This window comes from Gigantopelta aegis, chromosome 4, assembly GCF_016097555.1.
Source record: "Gigantopelta aegis isolate Gae_Host chromosome 4, Gae_host_genome, whole genome shotgun sequence".
Taxonomy (NCBI): domain Eukaryota; kingdom Metazoa; phylum Mollusca; class Gastropoda; order Neomphalida; family Peltospiridae; genus Gigantopelta; species Gigantopelta aegis.
This window is the reverse complement of record NC_054702.1, coordinates 57779637-57796497: the sequence shown is the minus strand read 5'-3', so window position 1 is coordinate 57796497 and position 16861 is coordinate 57779637. Positions and strand designations below refer to the sequence as shown.

Sequence of the window (16861 nt, the reverse complement as noted above, 5' to 3'; positions counted from 1 at the left end):
CCTTATTTAGACCAGTAGAACTAATTTTAATCAGATTGCTAACAACACTGCTAACAATTCAATGTCCAAGTAACATTTCGTCTGTAAATAATAATTTAAATATTGACCAATCACACTTCGCCTTTTATAACGTTATTTGGGAGCATATAAATTCTAAAAATATCGGGCGAGTCTATTTTAGTGGCCGCAGTACAGCGAACCATACCAATACGTACGGGATGGGTTATCAGTCTTCAATTTTACATTACAAATTATTTATTTATTAAAAAAACTAAAAACTAAATCAGTCTTCAGTTTTACATTACAAATTATTTATTTTATAAAATAAAACATGTTTTAAGGCATTCGTAATTCACACGAAACATGTCGTATACCCTCAGGATAATTCGGAATGTTTTCAAATTATTTTGAAATCACTGGCATGATTCTGCAAGTAAGGTTTTGATTGGTGGACATGAGCTCCAACTGGCTGCTGTTAGATCCACATGTAATAGTGGAGCTAATTTTTATTAGATTGCTCTGCAACATAAATATTCCATTGCATTTCGTAAATATTTTGTACATGCTGTCTATTTAAAATTACTACTTTGCCTGATTATTCATTTTAAAATAAAAATGGGTGTGTACATGTGTGTGTAACTCACCTCCCTTGTCCCACTTTCTGCTGTCACTGGCGTTATCGTCCTGTTGCTCACACGAGAGTCGTTTGACAAAGTAGATGCCCTGCCTGTAACAAGAGGACTGCGTACGGCAGGGGAACCGCTGGCAGGTACTCTGATATGATTGTCTGGAGTCGTGATCCTCTTCCCAGTCAGAGGTGGCACACTGCTTGTACCTAGTGATCCTAGGGGAGGAAGAAGAGGCTCCACCTTGTTCAGGCCAGTCAATGATGCCGCTCTTCGCGACATCTCTCCACCACGATTACCAGGCTCGTCCAGATATTGCGACAGCTCCTGCTCACTGGTCATGCTCTGCTGGTGACTGGAAGCACTGAGTCTGCTGCTGTTGGAACTGGAGGGTCTGGATCCTGTTCTGGAGCCATCGTGAGGTTCGTACAACCTCTCCTGACTTCCAGTACTTCTCAATACATCCGAAATGACCTCCCTTGCAGGACTCTGCCTCTGAGAATGAGCTGGGGACACGAGATCCTCTCTCGAAAGCTCTTTCTTTGGTGTGGTTCTTAAGGAACTGTGTGGTGATCTGTGTGGACTGATGTTTCTTTCAGTCTCCATAACATCAGCTATAGCTTCTGGAGTGTGGCGCGACATTTGAGATGTTCTACCGACTATATCATTAATTTGTCTTTCGGGTGTCTGTCTAGCCGAGCTGTGAGAAGACATAGATCTTCTTTCATCTGCTGGACTCTGTCTCTGTAAACTGTCCAGTGATCTCTGATCTTGTCCTTCAATAAATCTTTGGTTTTCAAACTCTTTCGTTGTATCTATGTAAGGAGAAACTCGGTTGGAGCCGTGGAAACTTCCAGAATGCTCGCTGACTGGCCTCGATGATGTCTGAAGGTAAGAAAATTTATGAACATCTTCTACCACTTCTGGCTGTGGAGTTGTCCGGGTGGAACTGTGTAATGATCTGACTGGTGATGAGTCTAACAGTGTCTCTCTGGCCTCAAATGTTTCAACCACATCACGTTGTGGTGTGTGTCTGGCAGAACTGTGCGATGAATGATCAGGTCTGGGAATGGACTCATGTTCTTGTACGATATCGCCAATGGGTGTCTGCCTCTTGGAACTACTTGCTGAATGATGAATGGAGTCTAACTCATTTTCCAGACTAGTGCTCAAACTCTCCTTATGTGATAGCTGCTGCCTCACAAGGTCTTCATACTTTGATGACAAGTGGATACTATTCGAACTGGTGCTGTCCATCTTGCCCAAGGCAGCAAGATCTGAATTTATGTCTCGGAACGTATCAACACCTTGAGGTTGGAGACTTCTTTGGAATTCTTCTTCCTGAGCTTGTGTTTCATTAGCTCCTACTTCATCCTCAATAACATCTGTCAACAAAACACAACATCAATTTTTAAAGTCAGACACTTTACTAATACTGGGCTTAAATTTAAAGGGTTTTCTTTATCCCTTTTAGAAGTTGTTTGAAATTCATCCGGAGCTATAATGAAAATGTTTAAAGAATAATTTATTCAGTGTTAAAGAAAATCAAGAAAATGCAACAATAGATGCTGGTTACTTATATTTATATAATATTGCTTTACATCTACCGTAATGTATTGCCTGATACATGGAATCTTTCTGAACAGGCAAAAATCATAATATTCAGTTGTAGTAATTCTAAAACTAAATAACATCAACTCAGTTCAAGAAGCAAATTCTTTGTAAGTTTTACCTGCATTCTTGAATTTAAGCAACAGATGCACACATAAGCACAAGAGCTAGATAAATACCTGTAGCCAAGAAGCTATATATCATTTTGTTCAATTCATTATTCAAACCTCGATATCAACAGGCAGATTTATTTCATTTGCCAAAGTAAACCTTAAGTTGACCCACACTAAAGTCCTACATATTATATAATCAACTGAATTAAATAAATGCATCGTCTGTGAAGACCCAGTGACAAAATATTCTTAATACTGATAACAGCAAACAAGGCCTTCTTTAAAAAAATTGGCAATCAATCAAATTTCAACTCATGAATGGCACTTAACAAAACAAGTATTTCATCGATCATGATGGACAAATGTGCCTCTTACATTTTATTCAGTCACTGGCAAAGTTAATTGGAGATAGGTACATTAATAGCTTCCCACAGACAAATGGAAAATAGTCAGTATTCACAAATATTTTGTTAAAGATTTAACTTAATTGGGGATTTACAAACAATTATATTAATTGCAGATGATAGGACATTGTGGCACCAGAATTTTGGCTTTGTACACAATAAATACTGTACAACATATTTAATCTGATGGTAATTTTTTTGTATGTTACATTTCACAGATGGTACAATTTATTACATTAATGCTTTAAAATTAAAACTCAAATTTTCTCAACAGTTAAGAAAATAAAAACATACCAACCAACACTTGAAATTAAAAAAGAAATCACAAATGTAAAAAAAATAAAGTGAAATTATGGAAAGATATGATATTATTAAAGTCAAAACTAGGATGGTGTTAGGATTTGTTTCTTCCGTTTGTATTTAGTTTTGGTTGTATTTAGTTTTTACAATGCAGAACTTTACCACTATACTTTACGACAAGACAAGTGGTATTTAAAATATTAATTTCAAACTCTCTCAGATGTATTTTCAGTCATGTATTATTTATTATATCGAAATTAGGTTACAACGGTAAAATAGTATATCATCACCAATTTCTAAAGACAACAACAAACATGTATATAAATTTATATACAATTTTAAAACCTCTTTACCTTTTTGTCTAACTACAGACGGGAAGTGTTATTACTATAAATGCATCACCGTATGAGTCGGTTGGAGGAAAAAACGAGGGATGTGTTTACAGTGGTCGTCCGTGGTCACAACACATTTTCCAGATGTAAGTTATGTAAAACGTGAAATGGAAAACCAGTTGAATTCAGCACCGGATGAGTGTCACGGAATAATTTCGGTGAAAAACATCTAGATTTACTAGTATTTTAGACCTGGTGCAAATAAGTTAATATTAAAATTAAATATTTAAATTAATAAACAAACATATATTTGATATAACTGTGTGAATCAAACGTAAGCCTACATATGGAGACATATTCCCAGCAGTGCATGATTGGTGTGAAAATAATCTCGCGTGAACGGATAACTTATGATTTCGTTGTAGGCAAGTTCAAACATGAGTACTGTATAGAAACTTCGCCGACAGTCTGATCCTTAACTAAATTGGCCAATTAGCGTACATTTTTCTTGACTCTTCATTCATTCATTATTTCATTCATTCTTTTCTTTCATGCCTTCTCTTATTCATACATTTAGGCATATATAGTCATTACCATTCATCCATTCATTCATTCATTCATTCATTCATTCATTCATTCATTCATTCATTCATTCATTCATTCATTTATTTATTTATTCTAATATAATCTCGCTAAGTTTGTGTATGTTCCTAAATATCATATATGTACATAAATAATAATGCCAACACTGAAATATTAAAAGAACCTGCATGGTTACATTGGCATGGTGGGGAAACAAAACCAGATATTGGTGCACTGCTACCATATTCTAAGCATGCAATAACTAGGCTAAATACCCCACAATGGAGGCATGCATGAACGATAAAATAATATATATGCATGTAATATACATAATAAGCATGATACGTAAATTATCACTTTTTTTTTTCTTTCTTTTTTAAAAGTTTTATTACTAGTCTTATGATAGATCTGGGGCCTAATTCATTAAACTCTCGTAATTTTGCGATCTCGCAGTGCAGTGTTACAAGACTTGCAGAGATGATGCTGTGTTGTCTAAGAGGCCTTTGTGAATTAGGTCCCAGGGCCGTAGCTAGCGGGGTAGGGGGGGGGGGGGGGGGGGGGGGGGGGGGGGGGGGGGGGGGGGGGGGGGGGGAAGGGGACAGTTGCTCCCCCCATTTTTTTTTTTTTTTACTGCTTATTGATATTGACGTGTTAAGTATGTAATCTCCCTGAATTGGCTGCAAAATGGTACTTCAGAGCCTCTAGATTTTAAAATGTTCCGAGGGCATGCCCCCGGACCCCATAGTGTCTTGCGCCTTCCATGCTCGTTCGTTCTAAGAATTCATTTCCCCCACATGCATACACCATGGGCGTCAATCCGGCTTTAAAAGTGTGGGGGGGGGGGGGGTGGGGGGGAGGGGTGCGTGTTAGTGTGTGTGTGTGTGTGCACTGTGTGTGTACATATTGTGTGTGTGTACACATTGTGTGTGTGTGTGTGTGTATACATTAGTGGTTAAACTTAATTTTGTTGTTGTTTTTTGTTGTTGTTGTTGGTGGTGGTGGTGTTGTTGTTGTTGCTTTTGCTAAACGAAAAAGATTGTCCCCTGGCGTTGAAAAGTGAGGGGGACGCGTCCCCCCTGTCCCCCACCGATCGACGCCCATGGCATACACACACACACACACACACACACACACACACACACACACATACAACAAAATTCTAGCTACGGCCCTGTAGCTTGAACATTCATTATCTGTACGCAGTTTCTAAAAGTGAATTATATACCTTCTGGTACTCGTTTTGTCTATCGCGTGTTAAACGTGATTTATGCAAAGTTATATTGTTATAGTGTGTGTAGGCCTAATAGTTAAGTGAATGCTAGAATGTGCAAGGTAATACTGTGTGGGATAACATACTGCACTGGAATCTTCTTTCGGGGAAACAATCTGCATTAAAACAAAAGTTCTCACATAGATTTTAGGAATAAAAATAGTCCCTACGTCTTTTCTCGGTTTACTAATAGTTTAGTTAATTATGAAACTAGGGCTAACATAGGTTGAATATAGCGTATAATGGGTATATAATAATAATTCAAAACCAAAATATATGGGGATTAAGATATATACTCAACGACAACAAAAAAGTATATATAACAGTATATTATTCTACCTTCGTACCCTGATCACATACACTTCTTTGCAGTGAACAATAAAAAAATGAACAATACTGTACATGTAGCATGGTTTAGTATGATATAACATATGTTATATTCCGTGTTAAACTTTCGAGCACGCTGTCATGGACACAATTCAGATCATGTTGTTCGTAACTTGCAGCGCCCGACATACACACGCTTTTTATAATTAGTAGAATGGGTAGTTTTATATACATTGGCCACAAACCACATGCCCAACCTTATGATATACCAGTCGTGGAGCATTATTTAGAACGGAACATAACTCACTGGAACAAGTGAGATGGTTTTGTTCTACAATGTATATTGCACTTTAGGTCAGCGATCTTCCTTCAAGTCAAATTTCCATGGTCACATGCGTTTTTATTAGCCTATGTGCATCTGTTTGTTCCTGTCCTCAGTTTAATGATTAGGACAGCGTTCTTGTACTCTAACTAATACTTTAGAAAACAAATATTGATGCCATTTAAGCTCAGCGATATGAACAGTGCGGTTAATTTAGACATGGGTTGTATTTTGCCCAACATCATTGGCTTTAGTTTTTTTAGCTTCTGTCCGTCATAGATACAATGTACGTGTATATATTAATGAAAAAAATCTATGTCGCATATATACTTGTTTTGTTGTTGTTGATTATCTACCAATCAGATTCAAACCAGATCTGACTGTCACTTTTCCTTGATCACATATAATAGATCTGACAACAACCAACGTCAAAATTGCGTTAGGTCATATATACCGAATGCGTTAAGTCGCTGGCTGGTTTAATCCAGAATGTTCCGACTGGCTCAGCACTCTATTTGGGCTGTCCGGGACATGGTCTGTAATTTGTAGTTAGAGAGAGTTAGAGTTAGAGTTAGAGTTAGAGTTAGAGAGAGAGAGAGAGAGAGAGAGAGAGAGAGAGAGAGAGAGAGAGAGAGAGAGAGAGAGAGAGAGAGAGAGAGAGAGAGAGAGAGGTCTAGTGGCCTTACACCTAACCATTGAGTCATTAAACTCGCTCTGGGTGGTAGCCGGTACCGGGATGCGAACCCAATACCTACCAGCCTTCAGTGGACGGTGGTTGAACTAAATAACGTTGGCTTTGGTCAGATCTAGAGTGGAAAGTAAAGTCTGTTTTCAGATATACTGCAAATTGGTTATTCTGCATGCTATTGCTGTAGACCTACGCAACACGTCATTTTAGTCTGCAGAATACTTACTACATCTTGCTAAACCTGTATGACAAATATGCATGCAGAATTCATTTAAATACCAAAACTAAAAAGGAACAAAAAAAAGGAAGCAAATTTGTTTTTTAACACGTAGGCCTACTACCCAACAACATTCCAAGTAAATGATAATTTAACAAAAAGGTTGTAAGCAATATGTAATTTTAGTATTTTCATTGGATAAACATGGTAAAAAAACGTGTAGCAATGTTTTAGTACTATAGGAAATAAATATCTCAATATTCTGAACACGTAAATATTTAATGTTAAATGCGTAAAGCTTGTCTTTTGCGTGTTATGATGCCATAAGCATCGAACAGAAAAAGAGCAAGCATACTAAATATAAAGAAAGAAAGAAAGAAATGTTTTATTTAACGACGCACTCAGCACATTTTATTTACGGTTATATGGCGTCAAACATATGGTTAAGGACCACACAGATTTTGAGAGGAAACCCGCTGTCGCCACTACATGGGCTACTCTTCCGATTAGCAGCAAGGGATCTTTTATTTGCGCTTCCCACAGGCAGGATAGCACAAACCATGGTCTTTGTTGAACCAGTTATGGATCACTGGTCGGTGCAAGTGGTTTACATCTACCCATTGAGCCTTGCGGAGCACTCACTCAGGGTTTGGAGTCGGTATCTGGATTAAAAATCCCATGCCTCGACTGGGATCCGAACCCAGTACCTACCAGCCTGTAGACCGATGGCCTACCACGACGCCACCGAGGCCGGTTACTAAATATAACGTATTAAATATAACGTATTAAATATAAAATAATTATATGATTTAAATATTGCATGTATTAGATATACCATTTGTTAAATATAACGTACTAAATATACATACGTATATAACAAAATAACTAAATATGACATGCACTAAATATAACATATACTTAAACAATATATATTAAAAAAGCATATGTACTTAATACTAATGTAACACATAGGCTATGTACTAAATATAAAAATATGACACCACTAGAGCATATTGATTTATTAATCATCGCCTATTGCATGTTAAACATTTGGTCATTTTGACACAGTCCTAGAGAGGAAACACGCTACATTTTTTCCATTAGTAGCAAGGGATACTCCATATGTACCATCACACAGACAGGATAGCGCATACCACGGCCTTTGATATATCAGTCGTGTTGCACTGGCTGGAACGAGAACTAACACAATGGGCCCACCGACGGAATACCGCACAGAAAAGATATCCCAAATATAACACGTAAATAAACATACACACGCCCGTACACACACCAAATATAACACACAGTATGATAAAAAAAATATATATGCAGCTACTAGTAGTAACTATTTGTGACTTACCATCAGATAAATACAAATCAATCTCAAAGGTGTAGGACCGCACTGAAAACTCCTCCACCGGGTGAGTCTTGCCACTGATCAGCACATTACCATGGAAATCTCCACAGTCGACTGTCATCTCCTGCGACAGATAGGCAGCGGCAGCATCAGACCATGTCAGAACAATCGGTTCTTTCTGAAAGAACAGCACGGTTATTGGTGATGGAGCCAGAAAGGGGTGAGTGACTGACGTAGGGGAAGGCAAAAGTCAAGCACATTAAATTTCAGTGAAATCAAATTAAAACAGCGCATTTAATTTAATAGGTGTGATAGCACCTTGACACATCTCGCATTTTGATTCCCTTGTAGTTAATATTGTATGACTTTATTATTGTTATATTAAGATTTTGATTCAAAGTAGACTTAGGGGATAACTAGTATTTTAACATCAAGTATGACTTCATTATTGTTATATTAAGATTTTGATTCAAAGTAGACTTAGGGGATAACTAGTATTTTAACATCAAGTATGACTTCATTATTGTTATATTAAGATTTTGATTCAAAGTACAATTAGGGGATAACTTGCATTTTAGCATCAAGTATTAGCTTTGTCTGAATCTGCACAATGTGACACACGTTAGATTGGTTGGTGTAGGCTTATTACATATATAATATATATAGATAATTATATAGATCAATGTAGCTCAATTAGGAAGTCATAATAAAAAATAGCATAGACTTGTAATTAGAATAAAAAAAAACAAAAAAACCAACAACTGAACAGTGAATGTAGTTTGCGTCTTAAGCATTATCTATTACAAAGGTCACTCATTGTGCATGTACATCCTAGCCAAAATATTATATTACATCTACTAGTATCTGTATTTGTAAGGAGAAAAGAAAAAAAAAAACAAAAAAAAAACAGTATCTGTTACAGAAGGTTCCCTTTAAGTAAGATTTTACAGATTATATACTGTAGCACGTGACTATACTTACAGGATTGTATGAAGTGTAGAAGATGACGCTGGACGTATCTGTAGGGATGGTTTTGGCATATCTAAATTTACAAGACGCTGGGGGTCGGCTCTCGGTTTCCATGATCGGGCTGCTTCGTAATTCTGACTGATCGACCGGAGAATCTCGGTCTTTGTCGTCGGACACTTCGGGATGAGGCTCGTCCGTAAGGATAACTCCCTGGTCCCCCGGAAGCACACTTTCTGACAGAGGTTCTTCCTCGTTCTTATTCGCTTCACATTCTCCACTTTGTTCGACTGTCTCTCCAGAGACTTCCACTTCAATCTCAGCCTCAAAGTCAGTTGATTTGTTGTCTACAGTCGCGGAACCTTCCGATTCAGAATATTCTTCTTTCCTCACGTCAGCTACATCCGTGTCAGATCCAGTTCCTACTTCAGCTTCAAGAAGTTCTGGATTAGATTCGACATATCCGTCTTGTGGCCCTTCAAGCTCTGTTTCACCGGATACGATGTCTTTCTGTTCGGCTTCTGTATATCCAGTCTGTTCGTTTACTTCCCCGGCTGTACTTTCGGTTTCATTCACGGTTCCCACTTGTTCTTCATTGGTAACAATCGATTCTGAACCTCCACTAGGCGTTTCTTCTAGTCCAGTCAGGCAACGGTTTTCGTCCTTGTTGAGAGTTTGTCCTTTATCTGATTCTTCAATCACTGGTTCGTCTGATGTTTTGGATTTCCTATCCTCTTCACCGTTCACTTTAGTATCTGAAATAATAAGTTCAATACATGCATTTGTTGGGAATATACACCACATAATATGATCATGATACAATATATACATACATACGCACGCACGCACACACACACACACACACACACACACACACAGACATACATACATACATACATACATACATACATTTAGTATTATATGATGTGGAATCAGTGGCGTAGCCACGTAGGGTGAGCAACGAGTATTCCTTTATTAGATCTACTGTCCCCATTCCCCACCAAAACTGTTTGTTGGTATTTAAAAGCAATTAAGGTTATTAATACTCAGCCGAATGAAACGTCTATATATCATTGTTGAAAGCGAGAAGATAAATGTTATGAAATAACATGTATTTTTTTCCTGAAACTACAATTTGTCTTGCACATAAAGTAATAACATTTTCATAAAGTATATTAAAGTAGATGTTATTATATTTACCATCAACTGCGAGTAAAGCTTGGACGAACGTTGGCATGCGTAACTATTCCAAATCAACTACATACTCGAGATAGAAAACAAGTATGGCTGGCGTTCCTCGGTCGACAGATAAGGCACACAATGGCATGCAACACTTAGTGCACATAATGGCGAATGCCTTAATATATCGATTCTACAAACAATGATACATTGGCTAATTAAAGTTTCATGTGGCGATTAACGTGTCAGTGAACACACTGAAGTAATTAATTAATTAATTAATTAGCCAGCACTTGTTTTGTTAATTCAGTGTTTATGGTCTATCGTGATTGCACCTATGCACGAATACATTATCTTTATTTATTGCCATTTATCGTCCCATCTCCAGTTTCCAGTAACCATACAATAAAAGAATAGATTCTTATAGAGGTTTTGTTAATTTCGTGTGATCGTAATTATAAGTTCATTGAACGTATTCAAGTCTGTCGACTTTGGATTAGATATTCATGCGCGTAATTAGTTTTCTTTAACCAAGGTCACATGCAAGGTAGTTCTCAGGACGGAACGTAATCATGTGCATCAGGTTACATCACCTTGTGTGCGTAATAATTTGTCAGACATCAAATCACGGAAAGTCAAGCTTATTGTGTTACAGATGTGATTTTATCACAAAGGAGAAGCGTATTATAAATCAAAGATAACATACAGTGGGAATGTGGTTAATATTTTGGGCCGCTGAAAGGTGGAATGTTTGGTTTTTTCAGAGCCATTGGATAAACAAAATCTTGCTGTTGACGTATTGTTAAACAAACAGTGCGTTTGGTTTATATGATATCATTACGTTGAGACTAGCACAGCATATATACCATATGTATTAGAAAATGTATTAAAATGCTATGTTCATTTTTGTTTAGGGGGCGTAACCCAGTGGTAAAGCGCTCGCTTGGTGCGCGGTTGGTGTGGGATCGATCGGTGGGCCCACTGGGCTATTTCTCGTCCCAGCCAGTGCACCACGACTGGTATACCAAAGACCGTGGTATGTGCTATCCTGTCTGGGATATTGTATATAAAAGATGCCTTGCCAATAATGGAAAAAAGGCAGCGGGTTTCCTCTCTAAGACTTCATGTCAAAATTACCAAATGTTTGACATCCAGTAGCCGATGATTAATAAATCAATGTGCTCTAGTGGTGTCATTAAACAAAACAAGCTTTATTTTTGTTTAGGCTGAATGCAATACTATCATTTACCATGTCTTTTTGTTGTTCCAAACCTGGATTGTTAAATCTCAAATTCCATGACTTTCCAAGTTTCCATTATGCGAGCGAACCCCGATATGGAACAATTTAATGTCATTATGGAAAGACTATAAATTGGTGTGTGTTGTTGTTGTTGTTATTATTGTTGTTGTTGTTGTTACTGCATATGCAATAGGACTAGTGTCGTAACTATTATATAAGACTACTAAAATGTTTTTTTTTTAAACCCGGTGTACGCAATTAAAAGTGTTACAATGTACACGTCTCTCAAAATGCAGCTAGATCATTATTAGAAGTAACATGGTGAGAACGCGCCTTAAGTGACTTGTCTTAGTAGTAAAATCAATTCCTTGAGAGTTAAATCGGTTATTTGCATGCAATCGGACACTGTTTATACTGGCTTGAAGTACTGGCGACTATGCCGCAGTGTAATAAATTAGTGGAGTTTGAACAGCACCCTTGTAATGCGAGAGTTCTGAATGTGCGCACTAACAGTGGTTATTGGAATGCGATATTCCTATCTAAAGCAATTCCCAAATGTTGTATTTTTTATGCCAGTGTTTACGACTATAATAAATACAGACTTGTATTAAAATCCTTTTGAGACTGGTTAGGACAACTCCAGTGTTGAATTTGGTATGCACGAATATGTTTGAAAGTTGAGTTAGTTTATTAATTTGCTTTGCGTAGAGCACCACTACAGCACATTGATTTATTAATCACCGGCTATTGGATGTCAAACATTTGGCAATTTTGACATATAGTCTTTAGATTGAAAACCCGATACATTTTTCCATCAGTAGCAAGAATATTTTATATACACCATCCCACAGACAGGATATCACATACCACGACCTTTGATATACCAGTCGTGTTGCACTGGCTGGAACGAGAAATAGCCCAATGGGCTCACCGACGGGGATCGATCCGAGACCGACCGCGCACCAGGCGGATGCTTTACCACTTGAAAATTGTGGGTAGTATCAGTATCCTCAAACTACGTGTATATATCTGAACGACAAAACCATTAATCTATTCATAAACGTATCTCTGTAGACCGCTAAAAGGATGTTTTGATAAAATCGTGATTACTATCAAGTACTTTGTCTATAACCTGTCGGTGGGTCCATTGTGCTATTTCTCGTCCCAGCCTGTGCATCACGACTAGTATATCAAAGGCCGTGGTATGTGCTATCCTGTCTGTGGGATGGTGCATATAAAAGTCCCTTAATACTGATTGAACAAATCTTGTCCCGGAATTGGTCACTGGCGAAGTGAGAGGCTAAGTCCGGGGTGAACGTGCCTGAATCTTCATTGGATATGGGCACGTTAATAGAGTTCCTAGTTCCCAATGTTGTGGGTGACTATATGTCAAAATTACTAAAATGTTTGACATCCAATAGTCGATGATTAATAAATCAATGTGCTCTAGTGGTGTCGTTAAACAAAACAAACTTTTTAATCGTCTATAGAAGGACTGCCACTCTAACGTATAACACACCCTACCGTGCCAGTAGGAGGGCTGCCACTACAGGATGGCATCCTTCCTACTGTGTATATAGTAGGATTGGCACATCCAAGACTGGTTTCACAAATTTAAAGCAGCATAAGATAGAACTCAGTGGGTATTTGGATAGTGTGATGGTATGCACTCATGGATCACTTTAAAAAAGTGAGAATATATTAGCATTTAATCATTTTACCCCGGTTAAGTTAATGCAAGGTGTCATCAATACTAAAAAGAATGGTGGTATGCAACCACAATACCGAAAGTAGACCTCTACACGATACCGGGTTGACTAATTTTATATTTATTGAGAAAGTACGTGTAAATGTTGTACTACAACATGATCAGTTAACCATTTGTTTACTAATTATGCAGCAATATTTGCATGACAATCTTTCAAAAGAAAGTCAATATTATAATATATTCTGAATGTCTGCCTTATTGTTTGTTCTTGGTAATAGGTCACAAGTTTTAAGCCGCTTTCGTCGCTACCTTGGAGAGAACACAAAGTAACCTCGACCGTTATTTGTAAAGTGGCATGTTATCACACACAAAGCATGTATATGCATGAATGGATAACATAGCGACCGCGTATGTCTACCTACTCCAATTCAGTCCAAGTCCTTTCATTCAGTTCATTTTTATATCGAAGACCGTGGTATGTGCTGTCCTGTCTGTGGCAAAATGTATATAAAACATCACTTGCAGCTAGTGAAAACAAAAATGTCGAGAGGTTTCTCTGAAGACTGTTTCGTAATTATCAAATGTTTAATCCAACAGCCAATAATTAATTAATCTATGCACTCTAGTGGTGTCGTTAAATTAAAATACACTCATTTCGTTTTATTAACTAAGCATGGTCAATATATAACGGCCACCGATTGTGGTCATGTAAGCCCAGATAGCTGATGTATATGTACAGGGAAGCGTGTTTAAAACTTAATGATATACATGCGCTAAAAGGGATGACGGCGGTGGTGGCATTGAGGGATGGTGGTGGTAGCATGAAGGGATGGTGGTGGTAACATTGAGGGATGGTGGTGGTAGCACTGAGGGATGGTGGTGGTAACATTGAGGGATGGTGGTGGTAACATTGAGGGATGGTGGTGGTAGCATTGAGGGATGGTGGTGGTAACATTGAGGGATGGTAGTGGTAACATTGAGGGATGGTGGTGGTAGCATGAAGGGATGGTGGTGGTAACATTGAGGGATGGTGGTGGTAGCATTGAGGGATGGTGGTGGTAGCATTGAGGGATGGTGGTGGTAACATTGAGGGATGGTGGTGGTAGCATGAAGGGATGGTGGTGGTAACATTGAGGGATGGTGGTGGTAGCATTGAGGGATGGTGGTGGTAACATTGAGGGATGGTGGTGGTAACATTGAGGGATGGTGGTGGTAACATTGAGGGATGGTGGTGGTAGCATGAAGGGATGGTTGTGGTAACATTGAGGGATGGTGGTGGTAGCATTGGGGGATGGTGGTGGTAGCATTGAGGGATGGTGGTGGTAGCATGAAGGGATGGTGGTGGTAGCATTGAGGGATGGTGATGGTAGCAATGAGGGATGGTGGTGGTAGCAATGAGGGATGGTGATGGTAGCAATGAGGGATGGTGGTGGTAGCAATGAGGGATGGTGATGGTGGTAGAAATGAGGTGTGGTGGTGGTAGCAATGGGGGATGGTGGTGGTAGCAATGAGGGATGGTGGTGGTAGCATGAAGGGATGGTGGTGGTAACATTGAGGGATGGTGGTGGTAGCATTGGGGGATGGTGGTGGTAGCATTGAGGGATGGTGGTGGTAGCATGAAGGGATGGTGGTGGTAGCATTGAGGGATGGTGGTGGTAGCATTGAGGGATGGTGGTGGTAGCATTGAGGGATGGTGGTGGTAGCATTGGGGGATGGTGGTGGTAGCATTGAGGGATGGTGGTGGTAGCATTGAGGGATGGTGATGGTAGCAGTGAGGGATGGTGGTGGTAGCATTGAGGGATGGTGGTGGTAGCATGAAGGGATGGTGGTGGTAGCATTGAGGGATGGTGGTGGTAGCATTGAGGGATGGTGGTGGTAGCATTGAGGGATGGTGGTGGTAGCATTGGGGGATGGTGGTGGTAGCATTGAGGGATGGTGGTGGTAGCATTGAGGGATGGTGATGGTAGCAATGAGGGATGGTGGTGGTAGCAATGGGGGACGATGGTGGTAGCAATGAGGGATGGTGGTGGTAGCAATGAGGGATGGTGGTGGTAGCAATGGGGGACGATGGTGGTAGCAGTGAGGGATGTTGGTGGTAGCAATGGGGGATGGTGGTGGTAGCAATGAGGGATGGTGGTGGTAGCATGAAGGGATGGTGGTGGTAACATTGAGGGATGGTGGTGGTAGCATTGGGGGATGGTGGTGGTAGCATTGAGGGATGGTGGTGGTAACATTGAGGGATGGTGGTGGTAACATTGAGGGATGGTGGTGGTAGCATGAAGGGATGGTGGTGGTAACATTGAGGGATGGTGGTGGTAGCATTGGGGGATGGTGGTGGTAGCATTGAGGGATGGTGGTGGTAGCATGAAGGATGGTGGTGGTAGCATTGAGGGATGGTGATGGTAGCAATGAGGGATGGTGGTGGTAGCAATGAGGGATGGTGATGGTAGCAATGATGGGGATGGTGGTGGTAGCAATGAGGGATGGTGATGGTGGTAGAAATGAGGTGTGGTGGTGGTAGCAATGGGGGATGGTGGTGGTAGCAATGAGGGATGGTGGTGGTAGCATGAAGGGATGGTGGTGGTAACATTGAGGGATGGTGGTGGTAGCATTGGGGGATGGTGGTGGTAGCATTGAGGGATGGTGGTGGTAGCATGAAGGGATGGTGGTGGTAGCATTGAGGGATGGTGGTGGTAGCATGAAGGGATGGTGGTGGTAGCATTGAGGGATGGTGGTGGTAGCATTGAGGGATGGTGGTGGTAGCATTGAGGGATGGTGGTGGTAGCATTGGGGGATGGTGGTGGTAGCATTGAGGGATGGTGGTGGTAGCATTGAGGGATGGTGATGGTAGCAGTGAGGGATGGTGGTGGTAGCATTGAGGGATGGTGGTGGTAGCATGAAGGGATGGTGGTGGTAGCATTGAGGGATGGTGGTGGTAGCATTGAGGGATGGTGGTGGTAGCATTGAGGGATGGTGGTGGTAGCATTGGGGGATGGTGGTGGTAGCATTGAGGGATGGTGGTGGTAGCATTGAGGGATGGTGATGGTAGCAATGAGGATGGTGGTGGTAGCAATGGGGGACGACGGTGGTAGCAATGAGGGATGGTGGTGGTAGCAATGAGGGATGGTGGTGGTAGCAATGGGGGACGATGGTGGTAGCAGTGAGGGATGGTGGTGGTAGCAATGGGGGATGGTGGTGGTAGCAATGAGGGATGGTGGTGGTAGCATGAAGGGATGGTGGTGGTAACATTGAGGGATGGTGGTGGTAGCATTGGGGGATGGTGGTGGTAGCATTGAGGGATGGTGGTGGTAGCATGAAGGGATGGTGGTGGTAGCATTGAGGGATGGTGGTGGTAGCATTGGGGATGGTGTGGTAGCATTGAGGGATGGTGGTGGTAGCATGAAGGGATGGTGGTGGTAGCATTGAGGGATGGTGGTGGTAGCATTGGGGGATGGTGGTGGTAGCATTGAGGGATGGTGGTGGTAGCATTGAGGGATGGTGATGGTAGCAATGAGGGATGGTGGTGGTAGCATGAAGGGATGGTGGTGGTAGCATTGAGGGATGGTGATGGTAGCAATGAGGGATGGTGGTGGTAGCAATGGGGGACGATGGTGGTAGC

General features: G+C 40.4%; 1 protein-coding gene across 1 annotated transcript in view; it reads right to left on the bottom strand.

The window, feature by feature from the left end:
- Positions 1 to 16861, bottom strand: part of LOC121369903 — a 53445-nt gene that overhangs the window by 23051 nt on the left and 13533 nt on the right. The window contains exons 2-4 of the mRNA XM_041494983.1: positions 9131 to 9870; positions 8153 to 8327; positions 645 to 2011 (exon numbers count right to left, since the gene is read on the bottom strand). Coding sequence (XP_041350917.1) covers positions 645 to 2011; positions 8153 to 8327; positions 9131 to 9870 — 2282 coding nt within the window. The remainder of the gene's footprint in view (positions 1 to 644; positions 2012 to 8152; positions 8328 to 9130; positions 9871 to 16861) is intronic.